General features: G+C 43.3%; 1 protein-coding gene and 1 pseudogene across 2 annotated transcripts; both read right to left on the reverse strand.

Annotated features, from left to right (window-relative positions):
* Positions 1-3,210: 3,210 nt before the first annotated feature.
* On the reverse strand, positions 3,211-26,651 carry LOC307100292 (hepatitis A virus cellular receptor 1-like). The gene is made up of 10 exons (XM_079772677.1): positions 26,577-26,651; positions 26,130-26,187; positions 19,384-19,722; positions 17,238-17,327; positions 15,605-15,697; positions 9,347-9,448; positions 8,644-8,699; positions 7,131-7,239; positions 6,293-6,329; positions 3,211-4,522 (listed from the first exon to the last, which is right to left on the reverse strand). The coding sequence occupies exons 2-10, from the start codon at positions 26,173-26,175 to the stop codon at positions 4,387-4,389; spliced, it is 1,008 nt and encodes a 335-aa protein (XP_079628803.1). The 5' UTR covers positions 26,176-26,187; positions 26,577-26,651; the 3' UTR covers positions 3,211-4,386.
* Positions 11,654-12,300, reverse strand: LOC307100347 (large ribosomal subunit protein uL13-like; annotated as a pseudogene). The gene has a single exon. The product of its transcript is annotated as a large ribosomal subunit protein uL13-like (transcript).
* Positions 26,652-26,722: the final 71 nt, after the last annotated feature.

Consider the following 26,722-nt stretch of genomic DNA (forward strand, 5'->3'; position numbering starts at 1 on the left):
CCCTGAGGGGGTCCCAGATTGGAGAGGGTGCAGGCTGGGCTGAGGGGACCCCCCCATGCATGAATTTCATAAACTGGGCCTCTAGTTTAATATAAACTTCCAGCTTGTTCAGTGTGAGCACTTGCAGAGCATCACAGAGCTAGCAGTTACTCAAGAGATCACAGTCAACCTCTTCATTTTATAGACAGGGAGACTGGGACCTGAGAAGCTTGATTTGCCCAAAAACACAGGATTTCAAATGAGAACACAAGTCCCTAAGCTCCAGATTGTTCCACTATAAACTATGTTTCATGAAATTGATATTTGCCCTTGATATGTATGCCCACATAATAACAACCAACAAATGCCCATATTCAAGTGTAAGGCAGAGTCAATTAACCTTGCGTTTAGGGCTCATATTTATGAAATAGAATGTGGTATGTGAATTATTTCTCAATATAGCTGCTAGAAAAAAGAACAAAAATTCAGCTAAATCCCAACAAGGCTCTCACTGGGCATTTGCGAGGGTCATTCTCCCAATTCCTGCCCCTGACAGGACCAAGTTTACTGTCCTCTCTCAAAGAAGTCCTTTCTTGCTGCCAGGAAGAGTTGTAGAAATGTGTGCAGTCCTGCAATGGCTTCTGGCCTTTAAAAAATTTACTGCAAACATTACGATGCCCCTCCTTGTATCTTCATCTTGCACTAACCAATTGTCATCCTCCAAGTACTTTTATAGGCTCAGCAGATTCAGCATTTGCCTGACAGGGCAAACCCCATCTCAGCAGTCCACAGTGTAAAACAAAGAAGGTTACCTTAGAGCAAACCCTCACAGGCCAAAGGGACTTTCTGCTTTGCTTACTTTTACAACTTGTGGAAGAAAACGTTAGTTCTTAGGAAGCCCGGGACAGTCAGCTAGACAGCTGCGGGCTGGCTTCCTGAGAAGCTTTCAAACACGTGGCAGCGTCCATTTTTTCATTCCCAGGGCTGCCACCAATATAATGCTGTTGCCATGCCAGCCAGACACAGGAAAGATCTAGTCACCCAGCGTCTGCCCACCTGTCCCAGCCCGCTGTTGGTATTCTGTTTTCGTCTGTATCTTTTATGCTTTTCCAGAGCTCTCCTCACACAGAACAAGGACACAAGCTCTCACCTTCCCTCACCAAGTCTCTCCAGGTCAGTGGTTCTCAGCCTCAGCTACACATTGAAATCACCTTGGGGCGGGGGGGAAACTCTTTCTGGCCCCACAGCTGAAATTCTGATTGACTTGGTCTGGGCAGGCATAGTCAGCCACGCTTTCCAGGTGATTCTAATGTACAGCCAAGGTTGCAAAGCACGGGTCTCAGAGAGTCCTTGAGGTGCACGCAAACCCCAGCCAGTCATATGAACAGAGTGGTTTCTATCTCATGAAGTTTTAAAGACATTTAGCTCTTCCCCCACCTTCTCTTCCACAGCACACACAGGGAGGTTCTAGGAAACATTATTTCAATTTATTCCCCAATTTTCATAGGTATGTACTAAGCACCTGCTATGTATAAGCTGGGTGCTGAGAAACTGCATACACTGCCTTCAGAGAGCTCAATATACAAAGTGTCCTCAACCCACACACCTCTAATACAAAGCACTAAGTTATAGGGTCACTACAGTCACTAATTATACTTGTAGTTTGGACAGACTCCATTTGACAAGCATTTGTCCTGGCTCAGAGGCTGTGTCAGCCAAAAAAGGGGAGTATCTCTGTAATTTACCCAGATGTGCCCCACATGCTAGGTAGGGCCCTGGCCTCATGCAGAATGACCCAAGCTAGGCAATAGCACCATGCCTGGCATATTTGTCCAGTGGCTAAAAAACACTCCATAGAGGTGTTCACAAAAGATTAATTCTGACTATAGGGATGAGATCCAGCAGGGCTTAAGAGGTGACATTTGGGCTGAACCTTAAACATATGCCCAGTGAAAATACAGGAGACAAGCTTTCCCCAAAGATGGGTTGAGCTTCGGAGTGTGAGTGGGCATTTGAGGCATTTCTTTCCACTAGAGTACAACGGGGAGGGGTTGCATAAAGCAGAGAATGGGAAATCGGTGAGGGGCTTATAATGGACTAGGGTCTTTTGCTCACTGAATAGCAGTGGGGGGATTTTCAGCTAACATGGAACACAATCAGATCTTGGTTTTCTATTATTTTTAATATATTTTTTATTTCAGAGGGAAGTGGGAGGGAGCAAGGGAGGAAGAGTAAGGGAGGGAGAAATACCTATCTATATATGTAAAAGCCTGATATGCAAAGTGTCCCCTCAGGAGTTCGACTGCCCAGGAATTTGATCACTTGCTATGATATGAGCTGACCACCAGGGGGTGGAGTGGAATGAAGGCCCTGGCCAGCAGCCGTTAAGGACCCTACCCAGGCATGAATTTCATGCACTGGGCCTCTACTCGATGAGAAAGAATCATTGATCGGCTGCCTCCTGCATGCCCCACACTGGGGATGGAGCCCACAACTCGGGCTTATGCCCTGACCAGGAATAGAAAGAACCATGACCTCCTGGTTCATAGATCAACGCTCAACCAGGGAGCCACACCAGCAGGGCAGATCTTGGTTTTTTAGATTACACTGGACTCTAGGTGATGAAGGGCTCAGGGGACATTGGGGAAGTAAACCAATTCCCAGGTATTCTAAGTCCCACATACACCACGCTGACATTTAGTAGTCAAAGCCAACAAGGCACCACCTTACATTTTGATGGCTACCATTACCTTTTCTCTGGATGAAGCCATGACTTTTTTCTATTGCCTCAGAAAAACTGATGTAATAAAGATTCAAAAGAGATGGTCTTGGGAGGCTGTGTATCTCCAGATCACTCAAAGCTGTCCAAAACCAACTGACCAAAGCCTCTGATTAGGAGAGCAAAAGATAAATTATCTCTTTACTTCCAGACAGCGCATTAATAAGTGATATCATAATTTGGTGATGCATAGAACGTTTAACCCTTTACATGAAAAGGGTTAAACGTTCTAACCCTTTTGTTTTGTTTCCTAAGAGTGGGAGCCTTCTCAAACATGTGTTCATAGGGCCCTTTGCATCCAGCCTCTGTGAGAGAAAGTGCCCAGGTCTCCAGCTAATCTCTTTCCAAACCTCCTCACTCACTTTGCTGCAGCCACACCAGCTTGCTTATTTATTTATTTGTTCATTTGTTTAAAAGAATAGTTTGATTTTTAGAGGGGGAGGGAAGGAGAAGAGAGAAACATCAATGTGCAATATACAGAAGCTGCCTCCTGCATGTTGTCTTGAATTTAAAAGAAAAACACTGTAGTTTGAACAAAGATGTATAAACCATATTAATCTCACCCTATTTGGGAAACCCAGTAGACAATGCTTAACAATATTATTTGCCCACATACTATAACCTTTATTCAGAGGTGCTATAATTTTCTAGAATTCCGTAGCTACATGTCAAAAATGTTGATCTTCAAAAACAAGCATCTAGCCCTCCTAGGCTACTTTGGTGTGGGTAGCATTGAACATCAAGTGTGAATTATTTCAGAATTAACTCAAATTGAAATTACTACCCAGCCTTGTAAACTATTCATGTCAAAATGTTTCTGATAATAAGAAAAAAAAATGTTTCTGGTGGCTAAAAATATCCTTACCTTTTTTGGCTTTAACTCTCTTGGCAAAATCAAAAATTTAATCCATTTGTAGAAAATAATAGCATTGGAATTAATGATATTAAAAAATTCATCCTTCTAAAATAATTACCTATTTACTTGCTCCACTCACCATTCTAGCTTCTTCTTTTAAACGCCCCACCCTGGCCCCAAGGAAAGCACTTAAAACCTCATATTTTCAGAGCCATGAATAAACAGATCTAATGATGAAATCACACTTACTTTATTTCCCCATGAAGGAAATAAAAATCTGTATTCCTCCATAATTTGAAACCTTTGGGGGAACTTAAGAAATGTAATGTTTTGATTGCCAGATAAGAAAACAAACGAGTTAATCATGAAATACTTCCAAGTGAAGTAATTTAAGTACCAAATCAAATTTTCTGATTTTAAGTCCTATTCCCCTCTTTGTGACAGCTTTAGTGACCAAGGTATTGGTTCATTTCATGTCTACCCAATGAGAATTCTTGATGGATACAGGATTCATAAGGTCTGTATAGAATATACAATTATAAAGTGTTCAGTTCATATTTAGGAGAAGGCTCTGCTATGACCAGAAAGATTGAGCCAATTTTAGTATAAAAAATTAAGACTAATTACCAATGAGGTTGACTTCACACTGATGAGCTAAAGATATTCTAACCAACATCACAGACAGATTGGAACACCATGAATTATAGACAGAAAAGTCATCCTGGAGCTTAAAAGAACTGACATAGTGAGATATAGTCAATGCTTTCTGCAGTCAAGGGCCTAAAGTCTTAAAGAGAACCACTGGGTCTTGATAAACGTTGTAAAGATCGTTCTCAAAGCAGAGGTTCTCATGTGGTTGGTAGCGCACTGAAGTTCCATTTTGTGCAGTTCCGGTCACAGGTTCTTTGCTACAAAAAGAATAACACAAGTAAGTGAAAAGCATATCATTTCTAAATAATGAACAGATCGTTTGACTATTTGCAACACTAGAGTCCCATTCACATAACATATTAAATGACTAGGAGATTCCAGGGTTGTAAATATTAAATTGTGGGGAAGTTTGTTTAGTAAGCAAGATTGGAAAAAAAAAAAAAAAACCACCTAATGTGTATTCAGACTATTCTCCTTCAAGAGTTCCGTGTACTAGAATACATAAATCAAAAATCTAAGACAGGCCTGGCTGGCGTGGCTCAAGTGGTTCAGCGTCAACCTATAAACCAGGTCACGGTTCGATTCCAGGTCAGGGCACATGCCGGGCTGCAGGCTCAATCCCCAGTGTAGGGCATGCAGGAAGCAACCATTGATGATTTTCTCTCATCATTGGTGTTTTTCTCGCTCTCTCTCTCCCTCTCCCTTTCTTTCTGAAATCAATAAAAATATATATTTTTTAAATCTAAGACACTTATCAGACATCAAATGGAAGTACTAAATCAAGATGCATATTCACAAAGGTGGCTATGAAATTGTTTTGCTGGTGTATTTCCAACTGTGGATTGTGCTCTTTATAGAGGGTTATTAAATACAGGAAGTGGCCTACTTCCTGTATTTAAGATAAACAGAGAATACAAAATAGCAGAGCATAAATAGCAAAATACTGTTTCACATAAGTGTTTACTGGATCGTGGTGTCAAAAATATTACTGTGTCTTTATGGTCAAAATGTGAATGCCATGAGTTAGATGGCTTTCATAACACATACACTCACACACCAAATATATAAAAAGGTTATGTGTAGAGTTTTGATATAGCTGCAGTTTTATAATTTGTAGATAGTGATGGTTTTTATTACCTGAGCCTGCCCAGAAATTATTTGAAATGTAGAGTCTTCACTCAACTCAGATCATTAAAGGAACCAGGCATACATGTGAGAACCAATTTAGGTGATAACAGCTGAAAATGAGTCAGTGTGAAATAGCTGCCCCAAACGTGTCATCATAAATGCTCTCTCTCTCTCACCTTTTCTTTGTACCAACCCCAAGTAGCCTGCTTCTTTTAGTACAGTTTGGGCTTTAAGCAAGGTCCCCTTAAAAGAGGACTTAAGCTTTAACTGGGCAATAGGTTAGATTTACAAAATTGTACATCAAATGCCTATGAGGCCACATAACCAATGTAAAGCAGCAGAGCATGCTGGGTGCGGAACAACAGGGGATGGGGGACTGCTTCAGCCTGGAGTTGTCTTCCTCCAGATCTTTCTTTGCCAGCGGCCTCCTACTCCATCAGGCTCACTCACACAGCCCACTACCCTGGTCTACACCCCCCATGCTATTTGCCTGGAAGCACTAACAGGACCCTGTTGATATGCTTATATGGTCTGTCTGTTTTGTTCATCTCTTTGGAATAGAATAGGCTTTCAGTAAACAAAACACCAAATGAAATCAGGAACAAACCAAACAACTCATCCAAACGTAATTTCATCAAACACTATTGTGATTTCTCTTGCTCTAAGAGCTTAGGGTTGGGGTGCTGTTTCTGTAGTAGTTTTAGGGAAATATAGATAGCTAAAAATATCATTGGAAGGTGTGGACAGCGATGGAGGCACTCATTGAACTAGAATTTTTAGGATCCAGGGTTTAAAATGGAGAGTTCAGGAGAAAGGGGAGAGGAACAGAGATAATTTTTTCTTTATTTTTATTAGAGTGGGAACATCAAAAAGCATTGAGACAAACCTTTCAAGCTTACCTTATTTGTAACACCTTTCTTTTCCCACATAAATATTCTAAATTGGAAAGGAGTTGAAGAGAAAATAAAACATGTCAGCCAAAGAATTCATGAGACCTTTTCTAAAACGTACATATTATTTCTGCTATTACTTCATTTTCTTAATCCTTCCCTGAGGATATGTTGGGATTTTTTCATTGATTTTAGAGAAAGAATAAATTTAGAAGAATGGTTTTTAAAAGAGGAAAACAAAACTCAGGTTACACTCTTCCCTATAATTTCAGGTAACACCTTTTGACTCTGTAGGACCCAAAAAAAGCCCCAGTGTGCAAACTATCTCATGATTATTAATGGTTTAGTGTATTCACACACATGCCCAAACTTACTTTAATACAATTATTAATAATCATATTTCATTTTTAAAAATGGATGGTTGTGGGGTTTTTCATGAAGGCTGGCATGGCTAGTTTTTGAAATCTGTTATTCTAGCCTTGGCCTGAAATCTGTTTCCCTCCAATGTCTCATTTGCCTCTTCAGCTAAGTGAATGTTGTAAGACTCACAACAATATTTTCCTTCATGGGAGCAAAAATGGGCCCTTGAGGGGAACAAATCTGCTTAGTACAGTGGTTTGTTGCCTTCCAAATCCCAACTCCACCCAACAAACTCTTATTTCTTAGTGTTTTATTTCTCTTGTGGAGAACTTAAATTTTCTTTTTCTCTTTAGAGGCCAATATTTTTAAGAAACAAAAGGAACAAGGTTATGAAACAGGGGCGTTATGTGAAGTCAAAAGTACATGGTGTATGAAGCTCCTTGGACCCAGGTAGTTTGGCTCCAGGCACAATGGTCAAACGACTTACTTTTGGTAAGTATGGCAGCGAAAATGGTGAGCAATATCATGGCAGCAATGCAGAGTCCAATGTATAACTTACTGGTGTTCCTCTGTGTATTTTTTTTCAAGCTCATGTGCTAAGAAAATACCAGCAGATTTAAAAAGCATCTTGTTAGAATTATGGGCAGAAAACATTTCTTAAAATAACATACTCAGACACATCTATCTTTATTAGCTCTAGTCTACTTCTAGATCATGAGGGGCAAAACCAAATGATCTCCTGAGGATGCAACCATGGTGAAATTCTCAGAAAATTTGAAATTCAATATGTATTTGGAGATGTGGAAATATTTTATATGTGCTTGTTTGAGATTATTGTGGGTGTATGTGTTTGTCAAAGCTCAAAGCATACAGTTCAACGGCTGCTCTTTATTATATGTAAATTATCCATATTGTTTTTTAAAATTACAATAAGCTACGTACTCTTATATTAAAAGAAAAAAAACAATTTTTGTTCATAAATAAGTTCACTTGTTGATGCTATCTGAATGTGCTGAATTATTGAATTTGGCCTTTGATACAGTGTTTATGTTTTTAACATAATTCAAAATTCTATCTATGTCTATAGAAATGGGCCTGAAAGTAGCTGCTCATAGACATAACCCTGATTAACAATGAACTTAAAATGTGCAATTGGGTGGAAATGCAAATTTTACTTAAATCTCCTGGTGCAGTTTGTAAGTATCCCCCTCCTAGAATAAGCTTAAAACATGCCAGGCATCATGCCAGGCCTCTTTCAATAGCTTAGTTCTAATACTAAAAAGATCCCACAAGGTAGATATTTTAACAGAAAGCAAGTGGAAGATCAGTGAGAAGGATTAAGCTCCTTACTGCATCAAAGTTTAATCTCTGGAGTCAGAATCCAGACTCTTTTACCTAGTCACTTACTCAATCACAAAGTTGTTTAACACATTAACACCTTAATAAGTCATCCTATGGGGAAACTTATTACATCAGGTAGAGAAAATCTCAGCATTGGCCTCAAAATTTCTATATGGAAGGCATTCAGGTTGGAAATGATATTGGGGGGCATATGTCAAAGCAAATACATTTTCACATACATAATATTTTTGTTTATAACAGCCTCCATGCCACCATAGTGACACAAAGCATGTTATTCCCCTAATGTTAATTGAAGTCTTCCTGGGAATGTTATGTTAACCCACTCTCCTTGAATTAGTTCATTCTTTTTGTTCAAATTTTTGGCCAGGAGAGTAAGTGTGTGAGTGTTGTGTGAATGTGTGTGAGTAAAACATCACTTATCAGGCATTTCTAACAAGCTGGTCTGCCTGTATCTATATGAATTTTACCAATTAATCAAAGGACCCCTATTTAAGAAACAAATTCTTTTCTTCTTTGTCTCTTAGCCTGAAAGAATCAATCTGTCGGGTAGCCTTACACAAGTAATCTCTAAATACAACTTGTTTCCAGAGAGACATACAAGTGAATATGGCTAATAAAATAGGAAGGAACTTGCTTACAGTTTCATTATATTGCCAACTGCAATCTGAAGGCTGGGTCACAGTGCTATTCCCATCTGTTCAACAAAATGAAAATTGGTTAGAATTATAAAAATATTGAATTTTCACTATTAACATGAAATATATTTGCATTGCTTTCTGACGGTAAAGGAAATAATGAATAAAAAGTATAGCCAAAAAATATATACATATGGCCAAATGCAATAGGCATTGTAAGAATTAAACCATGTTACTAGCATTTATTAATCTATCCTGTAAGGTGTGATTCATAACAATTTTGTCATGGAACCTGTGAAAATGGACCCCTTTTTTCTTTATGGGAAAAATGTGCATTAGATACAAAGTTTTACCTATAATTTTAGGAGCCAAAGGTCATTTTGGAACCAGGTTAAAAGTGCCACCTATGTGTACTCTGGACATCTAAATAATAGTCATAGTTGCTACTGTATCTATCACTTATCCCCTTATACCTATGTCCCAAGATCTTCATCTCATTTAATCCTTACAAGGACTTCACATGATCAGTGATGATCTATCCATTTTAGAAATAATGAAAACAGATTCAGAGAGGGTAAGACATTTGTTTCAGTCACATAGCAGATTATAGTGTCAGCACTCATGTCACAATATGTGCTCTTAACTACATGTCAATGACTTTCAAATTTTGAATGTTCTAGGTCTTCAGGAAAGAAAATGTAGTTACCTGTTAGGCAAGAAGAGTTCAACGATGAGCTGGTCGTACTTGTTTCCTGTGGTCTGATAGGCTGGGTTTCTGTTGTCTGCACTGCAGAAGATGAAGTGGTTTCTGAAATAAAAAGAATGAAAGAGCTCTGTTCTATTTGTAGAGAAAAATCTCCAACCCCAACAAAAATAGGCAACAAACCTAAATTTGGGAATTACCTTCAACTCTTTCTTAGAAATTTATTCCAAGACTAGAGGCCCGGTGCACAAAATTTGTGCATGGGGGGAGGGTGTCCCTTAGCCTAGCCCTTAGCCCAGCCCGCACCCTCTCGAATCTATGATCCCTCTCACAATCCAGGACTGCTGGCACCCAACCGCTCACCTGCCTGCCTGATCACCCCCTAACCACTCCCCTGCCAGCCTGATCAATGCCTAACTGCTCCCCTGCTGCCTCGATTGCCGCTAACTGCTCTCCCCTGCCAGCCTGGTTACCCCTAACTGTCCTCCCCTGCAGGCCTGGTCATCCCCAACTGCCCTCCCCTGCAGGCCTGGTCCCTCCTCCCCCCCAACTGCCCTCCCCTGCAGGCCCGATCGCCCCTAACTGACCTCCCTTGCAGGCCTGGTCCCTCCCAACTACCCTTCCTGGCCAGCAATCTTGTGTCCACATGAGGGCAGCCATCTTTGACCACATGAAGCAGCCATCTTGTGTGTTGGAGTGATAGTCAATTTGCATATTATTCTTTTATTAGATAGGATAACATTGAGGCATTGCACTGCCATCTAGGTCTTTTATTATCAGGAGTAAATCTGATATAGATAATGTTTTGGATAGTTGTCTATAGAAAGAATTATTTCACACTTTCCACACTTTTAACCCTTTGCACTCGCTTGCTTTTTTCTCGATTCCTTTATTCTAATGCTAACCGTGTCAAGTCACACTCGACATCCGAGTGCAAAAGGTTACTCGGATGTCGAGTGTGACTTGACATGGTTAGCATTAGAATAAAGGAATCGAGAAAAAAGCAAGCGAGTGCAAAGGGTTAAGATGTCCCTAAATGCGAAATGCCTACAAAAGTACATCTTATGTAAGATACCCAATTAAGCTTTTATCCATACAAATGACATTTCATGTTTATAAAACAAGGCCTGCAGATTTACACTAATCTGTACTCTCATCTTCACAATAACCCCAATCTGGATTTTCTGACATTCAAGTACCAAATTATCCACCCACACATCTTTCCAGAGAGACGCACATATGTACCAGCATGGGATACATCCTCACAACATATAACTCCTTGAAGTTTCTTCAAGGTGACTACATTGTCCAATCTCTCAACTTGGTAATGATTCACAACCCTCAAAGTCAGACTCCTGGTAGACCATGACCCCAGCTCCTTCTGCAGTTGCATTCTGCTCACTCCTTCTGTATGACTGATGTCCTGTGTTATCTGACTCATCTTCCATTTCTCACCAAAAAGCTTCACTAAGAATTATCAAACACACCACTATGTATCACTTGCCTCTTTATAAAATCTTATATTCCCTCTCCGGATAGCACCACAGAACTTAGAGCAAATCAGTGGTTGTTGGATGGGCAAGAATTCTCAAACCTGGGCTTTCCTTATTGCCTTTCCTCAGTCTTCCTGTTTCCTCTTTCCCACCACCATCTTTACATTTCAACATCAACCTTCCCGATCTTCTGAACCCATTTCAAGTTTTCCTCCAATACTGAACCCTATAAAAGGATGTGGCTCTCTTTAGGAACAAAGAACAGGACAGTACAAGAAAGTAGATGATCTGTCTATCCAACTTAGGTCTGTGCAAAAGGCCTCTTGACCTTAACTTCTTTCCCAAGTTTGACTTTTTGTGGACATCTTTCTTTCTTTTTTTTTTTCTTTATCACAAGGTACAGGAACGTGTGCTATGCCTGAGACTCTGTGGCTGCCGTCCTGTCTGTGCATCTGTAAATCCCTCCATACAATACCAGGTCCATCCTGCCCCCAAGCATTTGCTACGTCCTAACAGCTGCAGTCTAGTATCATGTGGGAAGTTTAAAGAGTTTTTCCAGTTTATACATGCTGAATGGGAACTAGCTGTTCCAGCTGCTGATTTCCTAAAACTCTGAGTAGGTCACAGGCAAATTACGCCCAACTGACAAGGCCATGTAAAACTTCTAAAAGGCCTTTCTTTAAATAGCAGTGACTAAGGCCCCGCTGTGTCCCCAGCCTTCTAAGGCCCAAGGTAAGGTGCCTGTGGCCCCAGAACAGCCCCTGTGGTTCCCCACATCCTAGGGCGGTGATGGAGGAAGGGCAGGCCAGGCCAAGCATGAGGAATAACAGTCAATTTTATTGGGCTCAGACCAGGAGTCCATGGGTCTGGAGGACCTCTGTGAATTTGTCCATTTTCTTCTCCACGTTCTTTTCGGCCTGTTTCCGCAGCCTCATGAGCTGCTTTTTCTTGCGGTAATGGATCTTGGCTTTCTCCTTCCTCTTCTCCTCCAGAGGGGCTGTGACGGCCTGACACTTCCAGCCAACCTCATGAGCCAGGCGCCCAAGGTAGGCAAACTTCCGTAGGCTTCAGGCGCACAACCTTGAGGGCGGCAGGAGCCACCATTCATTCGCTTTTTCTTGTCATAGGGCGGTGGGATCCCATCAAACACCTTGAGGCGGTCCAAGGCGGCCTGGCCTCGCTTGGTCTTGTGGGGCAGCATGCCTCGCACCGTCCGCCAAAAATGCGGCTGGGGGCTCAGAAGTGGTAAGGGCCACGGGATGGGTTCGTGTTCATCCGTTTTCGGAGGAAGGCCAGGTACTTCAACTTGTTTCTGTAGAAATTGCCAGAAATGTTGATGCCCTCATAGCGCACAACCACCACCTTTCGGCCCAGCAGCACCTGCTTGGCCGCGATGGCCGCCAGGCGGCGCAGGAGATGGCCTCGGCCATCAAGCACCAGGACCTGCCCCTCCGCCATCTTCGGCAGCCGCCTGGGAAAGAAAGCTGTGGACATCTTTCTTTGCTCCCCTCCTCCTATAATCTTCTATCTGACCTTTCCATGAACATTTTAAGAAACTAGCATGTGCTGGAGGCACTAGGGACAGGCAGGGATTGGGTGTAAAGTAAATGTCTCTGCATTGAGTTAGCTCCAGTGCTCACCGCCTTCCTGTACTGTAAAGTTCAACTCTAGACTCAAACTCCTTAGGAAACTATCAGGATAAAGATAAGGCTCAATTCAATTAATAATCAATTAATATTCCCCAGGAGTTCACACAGATCTTTTCTTCTGAATATTTGCTTTAAATGAAGTCAAAAACTTATGTACGTTTACTAAACCAAGTCGACTAATCCACACACTTTTGCAGGCACACACTATGTGAAATTAAGTATATAGAAGTTAAATCAATATTAAGAAAGTCAACACGCCCAGCCTGTATGGCTCAGTGGTTGATATTGACCTATGAACCAGAAGGTCACTGTTTCATTCCCCATCAAGGTACATACCCCAGTTGTGGGGCATGCAAGAGGCAGCTGATTGATGATTCTCTCTGATCATTGATGTTTATCTATCTATCTATCTCTATTGCTCTCTTCATCTCTGAAATCAATAAAAATATATGTTTAAAAGAAGAAAGTCAACAGATTCTCTAGTATGTTCAGCTGCCTGGAACAAAGCTATTTTTCTTACATATATTTAAGGCTCTAAAATCTGAGTTTTAACCTAATGCCCTCTCCTCCATACTCGGCTTATAGCCCAAATGCTTCAGATCTCTTATGGCTAAATATACACAAGACTCAATGGGAGTTAAGGAAAATCAATGTTCCTTCACATTTCTCTGGCTAAGAGGATGAGACATGTCTTTTACTCTCCAGAAACCAGACAACCTCAAGGAGTCAAAAAGTTTTGAAGGTTTTGAAAATCTTCATGAAAGGTTTTCTTTTTAATCCTAAAAATAGAAGGCTTGAATCTGAAGTAGTCCACAGGAGGCCAAGCTATTTCTTGACACATACGTCAAATTATTCTCTATTTGTATTACAACTAAACACTTAACTATAGGAAACTTGAGGTGTGAAGCACGTAGCCTGAATTGAAAAAATAAGCCATACATACTAAATTCCTGAAATCCTTAAATTAGATATTTACTTTGTCATCAGTATAAACAGCATTTTTTTTTCAATTTTTATGTTACATACTAAAGTAAAGAATGCTAGAAGCAAAACTGTCACTGAATGACATAAAAAGACAGGGTATTATACAAAGGGCTTTTTCAGTGAGGGTGTCAGATTAGGACATATTCATCCTAATATAACTTCAGGCCTCATGGAGAAACACCATCGAGTAGTTATAACCACATTCCAGATTCAAACTAATGGAAACTGAATCCTGACTCAACCACTTTCTATCCATATGCCTTTCAACAATACAACTAGACTCTGTGCCTAGGTTCCCACAAATATAAAACAGAATTGAATCACACCTATAATAGGTAGGGCTGTCATGAGAATCAAGTAATATAATACTTCTAAAGAACTTAGCAGATGAGAAATGGCTTAGGGGCATGGGTGAAAAAGGTCAAGGGATTTAGAAGTACAAATTGGCAGTTTCATAAATAGTCAGGGGGATGTAAAATACAGCACAAGGAATATAGTCAGTAATATTATAATAACTACATATGGTGTCACATGGATTCTCAATTTATCAGGGTGATCACTTCATTACTTACATAAATGTCTAATCATGGGGTTGTACACCTAAACTAATATATTGTACATCAACTGTAATTTAAAATAATAAGTAAATTAAAAATTGTAAATTGGGAGGGAAATGAATCCTGTCACACAGGAGACAGGAAATGATCATCTTGATGAAGCCTTACCTTCCAGATGAGGCTCTGACTTCACAGTGGATAAAGGATCTCCACTTCAAGCTCCTTGTGGACCTGTGCTCACCTGAGCCAAGTTCACACCATTCTCAGTAGAGGTCAAAGAGAAATGGTCTAGGGGTTTGGGGGGCTAATAATTATTCCCCTAGAGAATCTGATTTAAAGGAAACTATGGGTTCTCTTCACTCTGAAAATACTTACAGTTACAAAGAAACCAAGAAATCTGGAATGAGGATTGTCAGCTACTATGAAGCTCACATTTCTAACCCAGGGAAGAACATTAATCCTAAATTATACTTCCACCTTATGATAATAGCCTGGGTGATCTACCTCCTCTCATTGGAAGGCCTCCGGGCTCAAAAACACATCACTATCTTTCTTGGGATGTTCTACAGGTGAACTGGTGCTATAGCAGAGGTGGAGACCCCAGGTGATCTTGGGACCCTGGTGAGCTCAGGTCCAGCTAGAAATCCACATGAAAGCAAGTATAAATCCAGTAGGAAAAAACAAGAGTTTTGTGCTGAGCATGAACTCAACAAAACCAGTGAGAGACTGGGTTCCCCTGCAGAATTGGGCACTAATCTCCCTGAGCTCAGAGTTCCTGTCCTTGCTCAAATACACTCTGACAGGGGAGGGCTTGAAGTCACGCTGGAAAAAAGAAATCAGCTGTATGAGAAAGTGTATTTCCAGGGGTTTCACAGGTGAAAAAGGAAACCTGTAATTTACACTGAAGCACTCTGAAGACCATGCATATCAGATGTATGTATCTTCATAAACATGCGTGAGGTGGGGAAAATGTCTAGAACATGAGGACAGACTCTCATTAGCCTATCCCTACTTCCTGGCATAACCTAGACTTTCCTCATAAACCTGTGCTCCACTAGGCCAAATCTTCACCATCTGCATTAGATGTCCAAGATGTCTGAGATTTGGGGATAAAAAATCCCTTGGAGAATCTCATTTGTTAAAAAAAATAGGTTCCCTCACTCTAAAACTACTTATAGGTTTTTTTAAAAAGTGCATATATATTGAACAGACATTCAAAGATATTGTGAGGCCCATGGTTAGAAACTAAGAATTCATACCCTAGATTGTAACTCTACCTTAACACATGCCCTTGGCAATCTACATCCTCTCATTAGAAGGCCAAGGGCTGGCTGTAGCCAGTTTGGCTCAGTGGATAAAGTGTTGGTCTACAGACTGAAGGGTCCCAGGATCAATTCTGGTCAAGGGCACATGCCCAGGTTTTGGGCTCTATACCCAATAGGAGGTGTGCAGGAGGCAGCCAACCAATGATTCTCTCTCATCATTGATTTTCTATCTCTCCCTCCCTCTCCCTTCCTCTCTGAAATCAATAAAAATATAAAACAAGAAAGCCAAGGGTTAGAAAACATATCAGTTTACCTGTCCTGAATTTCTGCTGACTTACTGCTGGCTTTGTAGAAGCAGACATGGAGAGTATAGGTGATGTTGGGCCCATGGTGACCTTAGGTGGAGCTAGAAATCAACATGAAAGCAAGCATTAATCAAGCAGCAAAGAATGAGAGCTTTGTGCTGGACCCACATACAAACATCCAATGAGAGACTGTCCCCTGCAGAATTGGGCACTAATCTCCCCTGAGCTCAGAGTCCCTGTCCTTAGTCTACTGGAATCTGACAGGTCTGGGATTGAGGACTAGCTTTCAAAAAAGAAACAGGTGCATTGAAAAGTATAGATTCCAGGAGATTTAGATGTGAAAAAGGTTACTCGGATTATGCACTGAAGCACTTTGAAGACACCAGCCATGTGTATCAGCTTTACATATCCTTCTACACATTGGTGAGATGGAGAAAATGTCCACGGCCAGGACATGACTTTGTCCTCTCTCTTGTGAATGACTAAGATTTCAACAGTGGTTCCAGGCCCAGAATGTTTACCCAATAAATAGCATTCATTTCAGTCAGCCCTGAAGATACCCTCCCAGGAGTCCTGCACCCTAAATTAACTCACAACACAAGTATATGCTAGATCACACAAACCATTTATACATTATACACTTGGTTGAAAGGTGAATTAGACCACCAATAATTCTTTTCCAACTAAGAGATGAAAAAGGAAATAACTAGGGCTCTTTCCATGACAGAGCAGACCTAGGATTTCAAAGCAGTTACAGAAGGTCTCAGAGCTACCCAGAGAGAGAGAGGTAGCAGTGGGATTAAGCACAAACACAGCGCCTGGCACAAAAGGCCATCAATGAATGCCTGATCAACAATGTGTACTTTTATCTCACCAGGCACCTTTGCATCCCACGAGAAGCTTCCTTGAATCTCAACTCTACTAACCAGAAAAAAAGAGAACCTTTGAACAGGAGGCCAATGGTTATAAGCTCTTCTTTAGAGAGATAGTTTAATTTGGAATCAAGCCAATTTTTGCCATGAAGTACAAAAAACATAAATCAACAAATATGTGTCAGTATCTATTACATGCAAGTATTAGTCTAAATCACAGGTGAGCAAATCTTCAGTAAATGGCCAGATGAAAGTGTTAGTGTTTGGCGGCTGTAGTCTTAGTGGCTTTTTTTCAACTCTGTCATTGTGAAAGCAGCCACAGACCTGATGGTACAATGATTAGAAATGGTTCTTTTAATAAAATATTATAGGTAAAACTAGTGGTGGGCTTGTTATCCTTGTATGAAGGATCCAATTTCAGAGAGGACTAAAGGAATTCCACTCAAATTTCCCTTCTTCTCTGGAATTACCTAGATTTTACTCATAAACCACTACCAACTGGACCAAATCCACATAATTAGTTGTCCAATATCATAGGTATTGGTTTTTTGGCTGATGATTAAACCCTTTGAGAATCTAATTTTTTTTAATTGGTCCCTTCACTCTGAAGATGCATGTAAAATGCAACAAGGTTTCACAGATCACTCGAGGCCCTATGGAACCCAGGGAAAAACCTTTAGCATAGATGGCAACTCTGCCTTAACACATACTCTGGTGGTCTTCATCCACTCAGTAGAAGGCTTCAGGCCTCAGAAACATATCAGTTTACCTGTCTGAAGGTTCAGTGTGGGTGCTGGAGTTGTAGGAGCAGACGTGAAGACCTTAGGTGGTGTTGGAACACTGGTGACCTTAGGTGGAGCTAGAAATCAACATGAAAGCAAGGATTAATCAAGCAGCAGGGAACAAGAACTTTGTGTTGGGCTTGTACATCAACATAACCAGAGAAACTGTAATCAAGCAAAACTGGGCACTAATTTGCCCTGAACTAGTACATCTTGTCCTTGGTCAATGAGATCCTTACAGGGGAGGTCTTGAAGAAAAGCCAATGAAAACAGAGATAGCTGTATTGCAAGAATATAAGCTAGCAGGTTCAGAGTTTAGAAAGGATACCCAGTATTAGCACTGAAGCACTCTGAGAAGAGCAACCATGCATATCGGATTTATGTATCTTCGTAAATATCGGGGAGACGGGGAAAATGTCTAGAGCCTGGACCTGTTTTTGTCCTCTCAGTGGTGAATGACTAAATTACAAAATAGTTTCTATGCCCAGAAAGTTAAAAAGATATTAATTAATACATAGCATTCATTTCAGTCTTGAGGATACCCTCCGAAGAGACCTGCACCCTAAGTGAGGACTAACTCACACCCACTAGCATCCTAGATCACACACTTTATATATTGGCTGGAAGGTAGACTAGACCACAGGTAGGTAGTAACTTTGTCTCTTTCCAGTGTCAAATATGGTGTTGGATTCAAAACCACTTATGGAAGGTCTCAGAGCTACCCAGAGAGTGCTGACACTAGAATTAAGCCCAAACCCAGTGCCTGGCAAAAATGCAGATCAATGAAGACCTGATTCATGAATGTGTACATTCTGCTCACCAACCACCTTTTTTTTTTTTACAAGAAGCTTCCTTTAAACTCAACTCTACTAACTATAAAAGAAACCCCTAGAGAGTAGATAATTGGTTTGAAAGTTCTTCTTTTTAAAGAATCAGTTTCATTTGCAATTAAGCCCATCAGTCCATATGCAGACATTCTATCCACTGAGCCAAACCAGCTAGGGCTCTTGCTTGCCTTTTTAAAGGAAATAACCTAGTCCAGAATTTGAGAGGTTGCAAATAAAGGTTTCTTTTTTTTAATAAATATATTTCTTTATTGATTTCAGAGAGGAAGGGAGAGAGAGATAGAAACATCCACGATGAGAGAGAATCACTGATCGGCTGCCTCCCGCACTGGGGATGGAGCCCACAACCAGGGCATGTACCCTTGGCCAGAATCAAACCTCAGACCCTTCAGTCAGCAGGCTGATGCTCTATCTACTTAGCCAAACCGGCTAGGGCATAAGGATTCTTAATTTAATAAAAAAGATAGAGATTCAGCTTACTAAAGCCACAAATATTGTATTCTACTGTCAATATAAGACTTTACTGAAAGGAGATTAAGGAAGAACTCAGAAACCTGGGCCATTATAATGTCTATCTCAAGAGAGAAGAAATGTAAATTTGCCAGAGTTTTGAATTTCATGAAAATCTTAAAGGCAACTAATACAGTTATTGTGATGCATCAGTTTTTATATTGCAATAAAGTCATTTTAATTTTTAAACAAGCAATATTACAATATAATGTGAGTTATGCTTCATGAAATCTAAGGTAGGGCACAGTGTGGGGATGGGACTATACAGTATATGCCTACACAATGCACATGCAACAAGATTGAGTTGGTAAATGTCAAAGTTGGTAATATATCTACTTGATAATCTCTTATACAATATTGTCTACTTTATACATTTGAAAATCTCCATGTTAGGTTTAAAATGTTAAGTTCATTTCATAAATTTTCAATGACATCATCTCAGAGAAAAAATGCAGTTGTTTACATTAAATAATTTTAGTTTGAGAAAAATATTCACCTCATTTCCCTATGGAGCCATGAATACCTCTTCATGAACTAACCAGCATTTTTGAAGCACTGTTTTAAGAGATAGTCTGCAGACTGGGAAGGCCCTCTAGTCTACATTCTTGACTAGATTCTTTTAACACTTCTTTCTACACAAGTAAGTAATTCTATTTCCCCAAAGTTATTAAAAGCAGGATTGAGGAACCTCCTCTTTCTTAAGGGAAGAGAATATTACTACCAACCAGTAAACATCTCAGTTCATGCACATGAAGTGATCACAGGAAGACAAACTCACCTGGCTTTATCTCCAAAAATATGTTTTTTTTATAACCATTAAACCACCCTCTGAACTCAATACGGCAACAATAGGTGCCAGTGTCAGACAGGGTTGCATTCTGTATGGTTAAAGACAAATTTCCTCTGGAAATGATTCCATTCATCCTATAACGTTTGTCCTTCTCAAAGGTGACATGGTAGCCATTGGTCATTATGAGTTCATTTGAGCAATTGAATGAAGGACACGCCCTTCGACCCCAGCACATGGGTGAGATTTCATGAGCTGTTGCAAAGATGCAGGGTAGCGTGACAGACTGACCCACCACTGCAGTCACATATGACACAGAAACTGCAGCATCTGCAAATAAAAAGAAAATAGAGTCTGAGGCCTCAATATTTTAATTTTACATTTATGCCCACTTAATTTTCATATGGTTTATTTCATTTGTAATCATGTGACTTTAATCTTGAATCTAAAATTTTTTTATCAGTTTTTTCTTTACATCTTTATTAGCATTTTCTTTTTTTTGATAGTTGTAAACAACAAATTATTTAAACTTTTTTTGTTTTGTTAGTCCTTACCCTAGGATATTTTTTCATGGATTTTTAGAGAGAGTGGAAGGGATGGGAAGAAACACAGAAAAACATCAAGTGAGAGAGACACATCAACTGGTTTGACTTGTTGCCTCCCACATGAGCCCTGACCATGTCCAGGATGAAGCCTGCATCTGAGGTAAATGCCCTTGACCAGAATTGAATCTTGGACCTTTCAGCCTATGGGCCTCGCTCCACCAATGAGCCAAACCGGCTAGGGCTATTAAACTTTTTTCTTTATTTAGGATTGTTTCCTGATAGGATAAATTTCTAAAATAAAAATTATCAGAACAAAGAGCAGAATTATTTTTTTCAAATTTCTTGCCAAAATATTTGAGCCAATTGACACTCTATCAGTACATGAGAATGTATTTCATTCTGTGTTTGACAGGTATTTGATTATTAAACTAGAAGCCCGGTGCACGAAATTCGTGCACGGCAGGGGGTTGTCCCTCAGCCCAGCCTGTACCCTCTCCAATCTGGGACTCCTGGAGGGATGTCCGACTGCCCGTTTAGGCCCGATCCCCCCAGGATCGGGCCTAAACGGGTAGTTGGACATCCCTTTCACAATCCAGGACTGCTGGCTCCCAACTGCTCGCCTGCCTGCCTTCCTGATTGCCCTTAACCGCTTCTGCCTGCCAGCCTGATCACCCCCTAACCACTCTGCTGCCAGCCTGGTTGATGCTTAACTGCTCCCCTGCCAGCCTGTTTGCCCCCAACTTCCCTCCTCTGCCAGCCTGGTCACACCTAACTGCCCTCTCCTGCAGGGTTGATCACCTCCAACTGCCCTCCTTTGCAAGCCTGGTCCCTCTCAACTGCCCTCCCTTGCAGGCCTGGTCCCTCATAACTGCCCTCCCTTGCAGGCCGGGTGCCTCCCAACTGCCCTCTCCTGCTGGCCATCTTGTGGTGGCCATCTTGTGTCCACATGGGGGCAGGATCTTTGACCACATGGGGGCAGCTATATTGTGTGTTGCAGTGATGATCAATCTGTATATTACTCTTTTATTAGATAGGACTAGAGGCCCGGTGCACGAAATTCGTGCACTGGGGAGGGTGTCCCTCAGCCCAGCTTGCACCCTCTCTAATATGGGACCCCTCGGGGGATGTCCAACTGCAGGTTTAGGCCCGATCCCTGTGGAATCAGGCCTAAACCTGCAGTTGGACATCCCTCTCACACGGATCGCCCCAGGCACCCCCAGGGAGCGGCCACGCCCCCATGCCACGCCCCCTGGGGTGCCGATCGCCCCAGGCACCCCCGGGGAGCGGCAGCACGGGCGCGGCCACGCCCCCCCGGGGTGCCGATCTCCCCAGGCAACCCCGGGGAGCAATGGCAGGGGCGTGGCCACGCCCCCCGGGGTGCCGATCGCCCCAGGCACCCCCGGGGAGCGGCCACGCCCCCTTGCCATGCCCCCAGGGGGTGCCGATCGCCCCAGGCACCCCTGGGGAGCGGCCACACCCCCATGCCATGCCCCCCAGGGTGCCGATCGCCCAGGCACCCCCGGGGAGCGGCAGCAGGGGCGCGGCCACGCCCCCAGGGGTGCCGATCGCCCCAGGCACCCCCGGGGAGCGGCAGCATGGGCAGGGCTACGCCCCCCGGGGTGCCGATCACCCCAGGCACCCCCAGGGAGCGGGCACGGGCCCGGCCACGCCCCCCCCGGGGTGCCGATCGCCCCAGGCACCCCCTGGGAGCGTGCACGGGCGTGGCCACGCCCCCCCCCAGGGTGCCGATCGCCCAGGCACCCCCGGGGAGTGGCAGCAGGGGCGCGGCCACGCCCCCCGGGGTGCCGATCGCCCCAGGCACCCCCGGGGAGCAGCAGCATGGGCAGGGCTACGCCCCCCGGGGTGCCGATCACCCCAGGCACCCCCAGGGAGCGGGCACGGGCACGGCCACGCCCCCCCCCGGGGTGCCAATCGCCCAGGCACCCCTGGGGAGCAGCGGCACGGGCGCGAACACGCCCCCCACGAGGTGCCGATCGCCCCAGGCACCCCCGGGGAGCGGCAGCAGAGGCGCGGCCACGCCCCCCGGGGTGACGATCACCCCAGGCACCCCCGGGGAGCAGGCACGGGCGCGGCCACGCCCCCCCGGGGTGCCGATCGCCCCAGGCACCCCCGGGGAGCGGCCACGCCCCCCCGGGGTGCCGATCGCCCCAGGCACCCCCGGGGAGCGGCCACGCCCCCATGCCACGGCCCCCCCGGGGTGCCGATCGCCCCAGGCACCCCTGGGGAGCGGCCACGCCCCCATGCCACGCCCCCCGGGGTGCCCATCGCCCCAGGCACCCCCGGGGAGCGGCCACGCCCCATGCCACGCCCCCCGGGGTGCCGATCACCCCAGGCACCCCCGGGGAGCAGCTGCACGGGCGTGGCCACGCCCCCCCGGGTGCCTATCACCCCAGGCACCCCCAGGGAGCGGCAGCACGGGCGCGGCCACGCCCCCCCGGGGTGCCGATCGCCCCAGGCACCCCCAGGGAGCGGCAGCAGGGGCGCGGCCACGCCCCCCCGGGGTGCCGATCACCCTAGGCACCCCCGGGGAGCAGCTGCACGGGCGTGGTCACGCCCCCCAGGGGTGCCTATCACCCCAGGCACCCCCAGGGAGCGGTCACGGGCGCGGCCACGCCCCCGGGGTGCCGATCACCCCAGGCACCCCAGGGGAGCAGCGGCTCGGGCGTGGCCACTGGGCACCACCATCTTGATTTTATCAACGGTCGACAGGCCACCCGGAGTCCCGCCCTCAGCCTCTGCTGGCCCAATCATGGGCATAGCGGAGGTGCGGTCAATTTGCATGTTTCTCTATTATAAGGTAAGATAGAGGCCTGGTGCACGAGTGGGGGCCAGCTGGTTTGCCCTGAAGGGTGTCCCGGATCAGGGTGGTGTTCCCTTGGGGCGTGGGGCGGCCTGAGCGAGGGGCCTGTGGTGGTTTGCAGGCCAGCCACCCACCCTGGCGACCCAAGAGGAGGCCCTGGTATCTGGAATTTATTTTCCTTCTACAATTGAAACTTTGTAGCCTGGGGCGGCAGCCATTTCTGTGGCAGTTAATTCACCTTCTACAATTGAAACTTTGTAGCCTTAAGCGGGTGAGCCTGGCCAGGGTGTGCGGAAAGCTTTGCTTCCCCTGTTGCCGCCGGCAACCCTGGCCTGCTCTCTCAAGCTCCATTCTGCTGCCATTTGTTTGAATTTGTTTACCTTCTATAATTGAAACTTTGTAGCTTGAGTGGAGGCTTAGGCCTGCAACGGCTATGGAAAGCTTGGCTTCCTCTGTTACCTGGGAAACCTTGCTCTCTCTGGCTGTAGCCATCTTGGATTGGGGTTAATTTGCATACTCGCCCTGATTGGCTGGTGGGCATGGCTTGGCTGGTGGGCGTGGCTTATGTAGCGGAGTGATGGTTAATTTGCATATTACCATTTTATTAGAGAGGATAAGTAATGTATACATGTTGTTTTTCCCCTTCCCTAAATCCAATCACTGTCTCAATGAAATATATATGAAAATTCTACTGCAATAAATAAGCAGAGCTAATGTTTTCTTTAAATTGTTGTTGGGGTCTTGGCTGGTGTGGCTCAGTTGGTTGAGTGTTGTCCCATGCACCAAAGGTCACCCTATATGGATTGAGGGTTCATTCCCCAGTAGGAGTTTGCAAGAAGCAGCAGATTGATGTTTCTCTCTCATTGATGTTTCTATCTCTCTCTCCCTCGCCCTTCTCTCTCTAAAATAATAAATAAAAACATTTTTAATTAAATCTTTATTGTTGAAAGTATTACATATGTCCCCTTTTTCCCCCTATTAACGCCTTCTAGACCACCCCTGGCCCACCTCAGGCCTTCACCATCTTATTGTTTGTGTCCATGGGTTATGCATATATGCATAGAAGTTCTTTGGTTGCTCTCTTCCCACCCACCCACAGTCAGTTCTATGCTTCTATGTTTCTGGATCTATTTTGTTCATCAGATTTCATTTAAGGACCAACTTGACTGCATTGGATGATAAAGGGGTTTTAAAATATATATACTTTTATGATTTTAGAGAGATCATGTCCAAAAAAATCCAAGTAGAAATCATTCTTATGAGTAGATGAGCATGGCACTTGAGCGAGGCCCACTTCCCATGGTGAACCCAGAGAATTGGAGAACATTCAATCAAGTACTAAGTTAAGCCACTTAAAAACAAAAACTCTCTCATGTGGTAATGGCATTAATAACCCCATATTCCACCCGCCTGGTATGGCTCAGTGGTTGAACATCAATCTATGAACCAGGAGGTCAAGGGTCAATTCTATGTCAGGACCCAAGCCCCGGTTGCAGGCTCAACCCCCAGTAGGAGGCATCCTATCAATGAGTCTCTCTAATCATTGATGTACTCCCTTCCTCGCTCTGAAATCAATAAAAATATACATATTTTTATTTTTTTAATATATTTTATTAATTTTTTATAGAGAGGAAGGGAGAGGGATAGAGAGTTGGAAACATCAATGAGAGAGAAACATCAATCAGCTGCCTCCTGCACACCCCCTACTGGGTATGTGCCCACAACCAAGGTACATGCCCTTGACTGGAATCGAACCTGGGACCCTTCAGTCGGCAGGGCAATGCTCTATCCACTGAGCCAAATCAGTCAGGCCTATACATATTTTTAAAACCCTATATTGTCAAATGCAGTCAAGTTGGTCCTTAAATGAAATCTGAGATGTACCAACTAATCTTATTTATTTACTTAAGTTTTTTTATTTTTAAATTACAATTTGATATACAATGTTATATTAGTTGAAGGTGTACAAAATAGTGATTAGACATTTATATAACTTATGAAGTGATCATCCCAATAAGTCTAGTATCTATTTACACCATTCATAGTTATTAAAATATTATTGACTATATACTCTATGTGGTACTTTACATACCCCAACTAATCAGTCCTTGCTCAAGTGTCATGTTAGGAGTGGACTGTGAGTTTCAAAATGCTCTGGGAATAAAATATTGATTGTTACATAAAGTGAGAGTCTATTTTTTTCTCTAAATTCCTATAATATTTAATTTTGCCTAACATCATTTGTAGATTACAAATAAAGCATGCTAACTTAAAAATGTAGTATGGAAGTATAATTTAAATGAACTTTTCCCTATAATCACATCACATCTGATGATTATTATTTTTAAATTTAGGTTGTGTCTATTCCTAAAATTTTCTCTAGCTCATAGAATGTTTTGAATTAAAATATAGGGTGTCCCAAAAAGTGTATACACACACTGAGTAATTATAAAGGCAGTGTTTATTTAAATATATTTTCAAAATTGAGCTATTGGAACACCCTATATATTATTTATATTTTTTTAAGATTTTTATTGATTTTTAGAGAATTAAGAAAGGAGAGAGAGATAGAAACATTGATGTGACAGCAAGACAATGATATGCTGCATGCCCCCTACCTGGAGTCCAGCCAGAAACCCTGGGCATGTGCCCTGACTGAGAATTGAACTGAATCCTTTTGGTGCATGGGGAGATGCCTAACCAACTGAGCCATACTGGCCACAACATACCTTATTTTTAAAAGCAATATTTAACCCTAGCCGGTTTGGCTCAGTGGATAGAGCGTCAGCCTGCAGACTCAAGAGTCCCAGGTTCGATTCCGGTCAAGGGCATGTACCTTGGTTGCAGGCACATACCCAGTGGGGAGTGTGCAGGAGGCAGCTGATTGATGTTTCTAACTTTCTATCCCTCTCCCTTCCTCTCTGTAAAAAATCAATAAAATATATTTTTTTAAAAAATTAAAAAAGCAATATTTATACATAGTTAAAAACACACACACAAAATGTACAATGAAAGACTGGTCTCTTTCCATCCTAGCACCATCTCTTCTTTTCATTCCCTCCTACACCAGGGAAAAGCTGGTACTAATTCTTACATACATGTGAGAAGTTCATGTATACCCAACCACCCACCACCCCCTTTTTTCTTAAATACAAATGGCAGCATATAACAAAGTGTTCTACTTAGCCTTAGATTTTGTGATTCATATCATTTCAGAATTTTTTTTTTGTTTCAGCCTGGTCTTTGCTCACAAGTTGACACATTACCTTCCAACAGAGTCCAAGCACATCCATCTTCCTCACCCACACCCACACACACCCTATACTCCCCCATGCCCAATCTTCCAAACCCCAGCCCACCTATCCACTTACCTGCCCAAAGCAGTATGAGGCTGGGGAAGACTACCCAAGGAGGCATGATGGTATCAGCCTAAAGGGAAGAGAAACGGACTGTTTGGTGTGGCCCCACCATATGGTATGGGGACACATCTTACTTCTCAGATTGCAACTTTCCCTTTCATCCTGACTACATGGATCGAATGAGCCCACCCCCTTCTATGGATGGGAGACCACATACAATGAAAGGCTTCAGGTCTTTGTTAGCTCAGGGTGGCTGAGAGCTCTGTGCCTCCAACAAACAGGCAAAGCTGTCCTTGGAAGTAGCCCCTTATTTCCCAGCTCCTTTTCCACACATCAAGTCTAAACTGACTCCTGGTGCTCAGAGAGATCAGGGAATAAACAGGAAGGAAACCAGAGCCAGGCTCGGTGCGGGGAACACCAGAGCAAAGACCAGTCCTCCAATGGTCCTGATGCACTTACCCTTGGGCTCTGAGATGACCGTCTACTGGCCCTTTGGTAAGTTAAGGGTACTTCTTGCCCTGTGGCCACAATGGTTAGTCCCTAGCCTCAGTTATATTGCCAAGTTACCTATTAACAAGGATTAAGTCAGAATGTGAATCACTGTG

The sequence above is a fragment of the Cnephaeus nilssonii genome (genome assembly GCF_951640355.1).
Source record: "Cnephaeus nilssonii genome assembly, chromosome: 5".
Taxonomy (NCBI): domain Eukaryota; kingdom Metazoa; phylum Chordata; class Mammalia; order Chiroptera; family Vespertilionidae; genus Cnephaeus; species Cnephaeus nilssonii.

Excerpts from the sequence above, each read along its gene's own strand:
- LOC307100292 (XM_079772677.1), bottom strand. The coding sequence starts at position 26,175 with ATGCCTCCTTGGGTAGTCTTCCCCAGCCTCATACTGCTTTGGGCAG. Across the intron at positions 19,723-26,129 it reads CCTCATACTGCTTTGGGCAG|ATGCTGCAGTTTCTGTGTCA; the intron begins GTAAGTGGATAG and ends TTTTATTTGCAG. Across the intron at positions 9,449-15,604 it reads TCAGCAGAAATTCAGGACAG|AAACCACTTCATCTTCTGCA; the intron begins GTAAACTGATAT and ends TTTTTATTTCAG.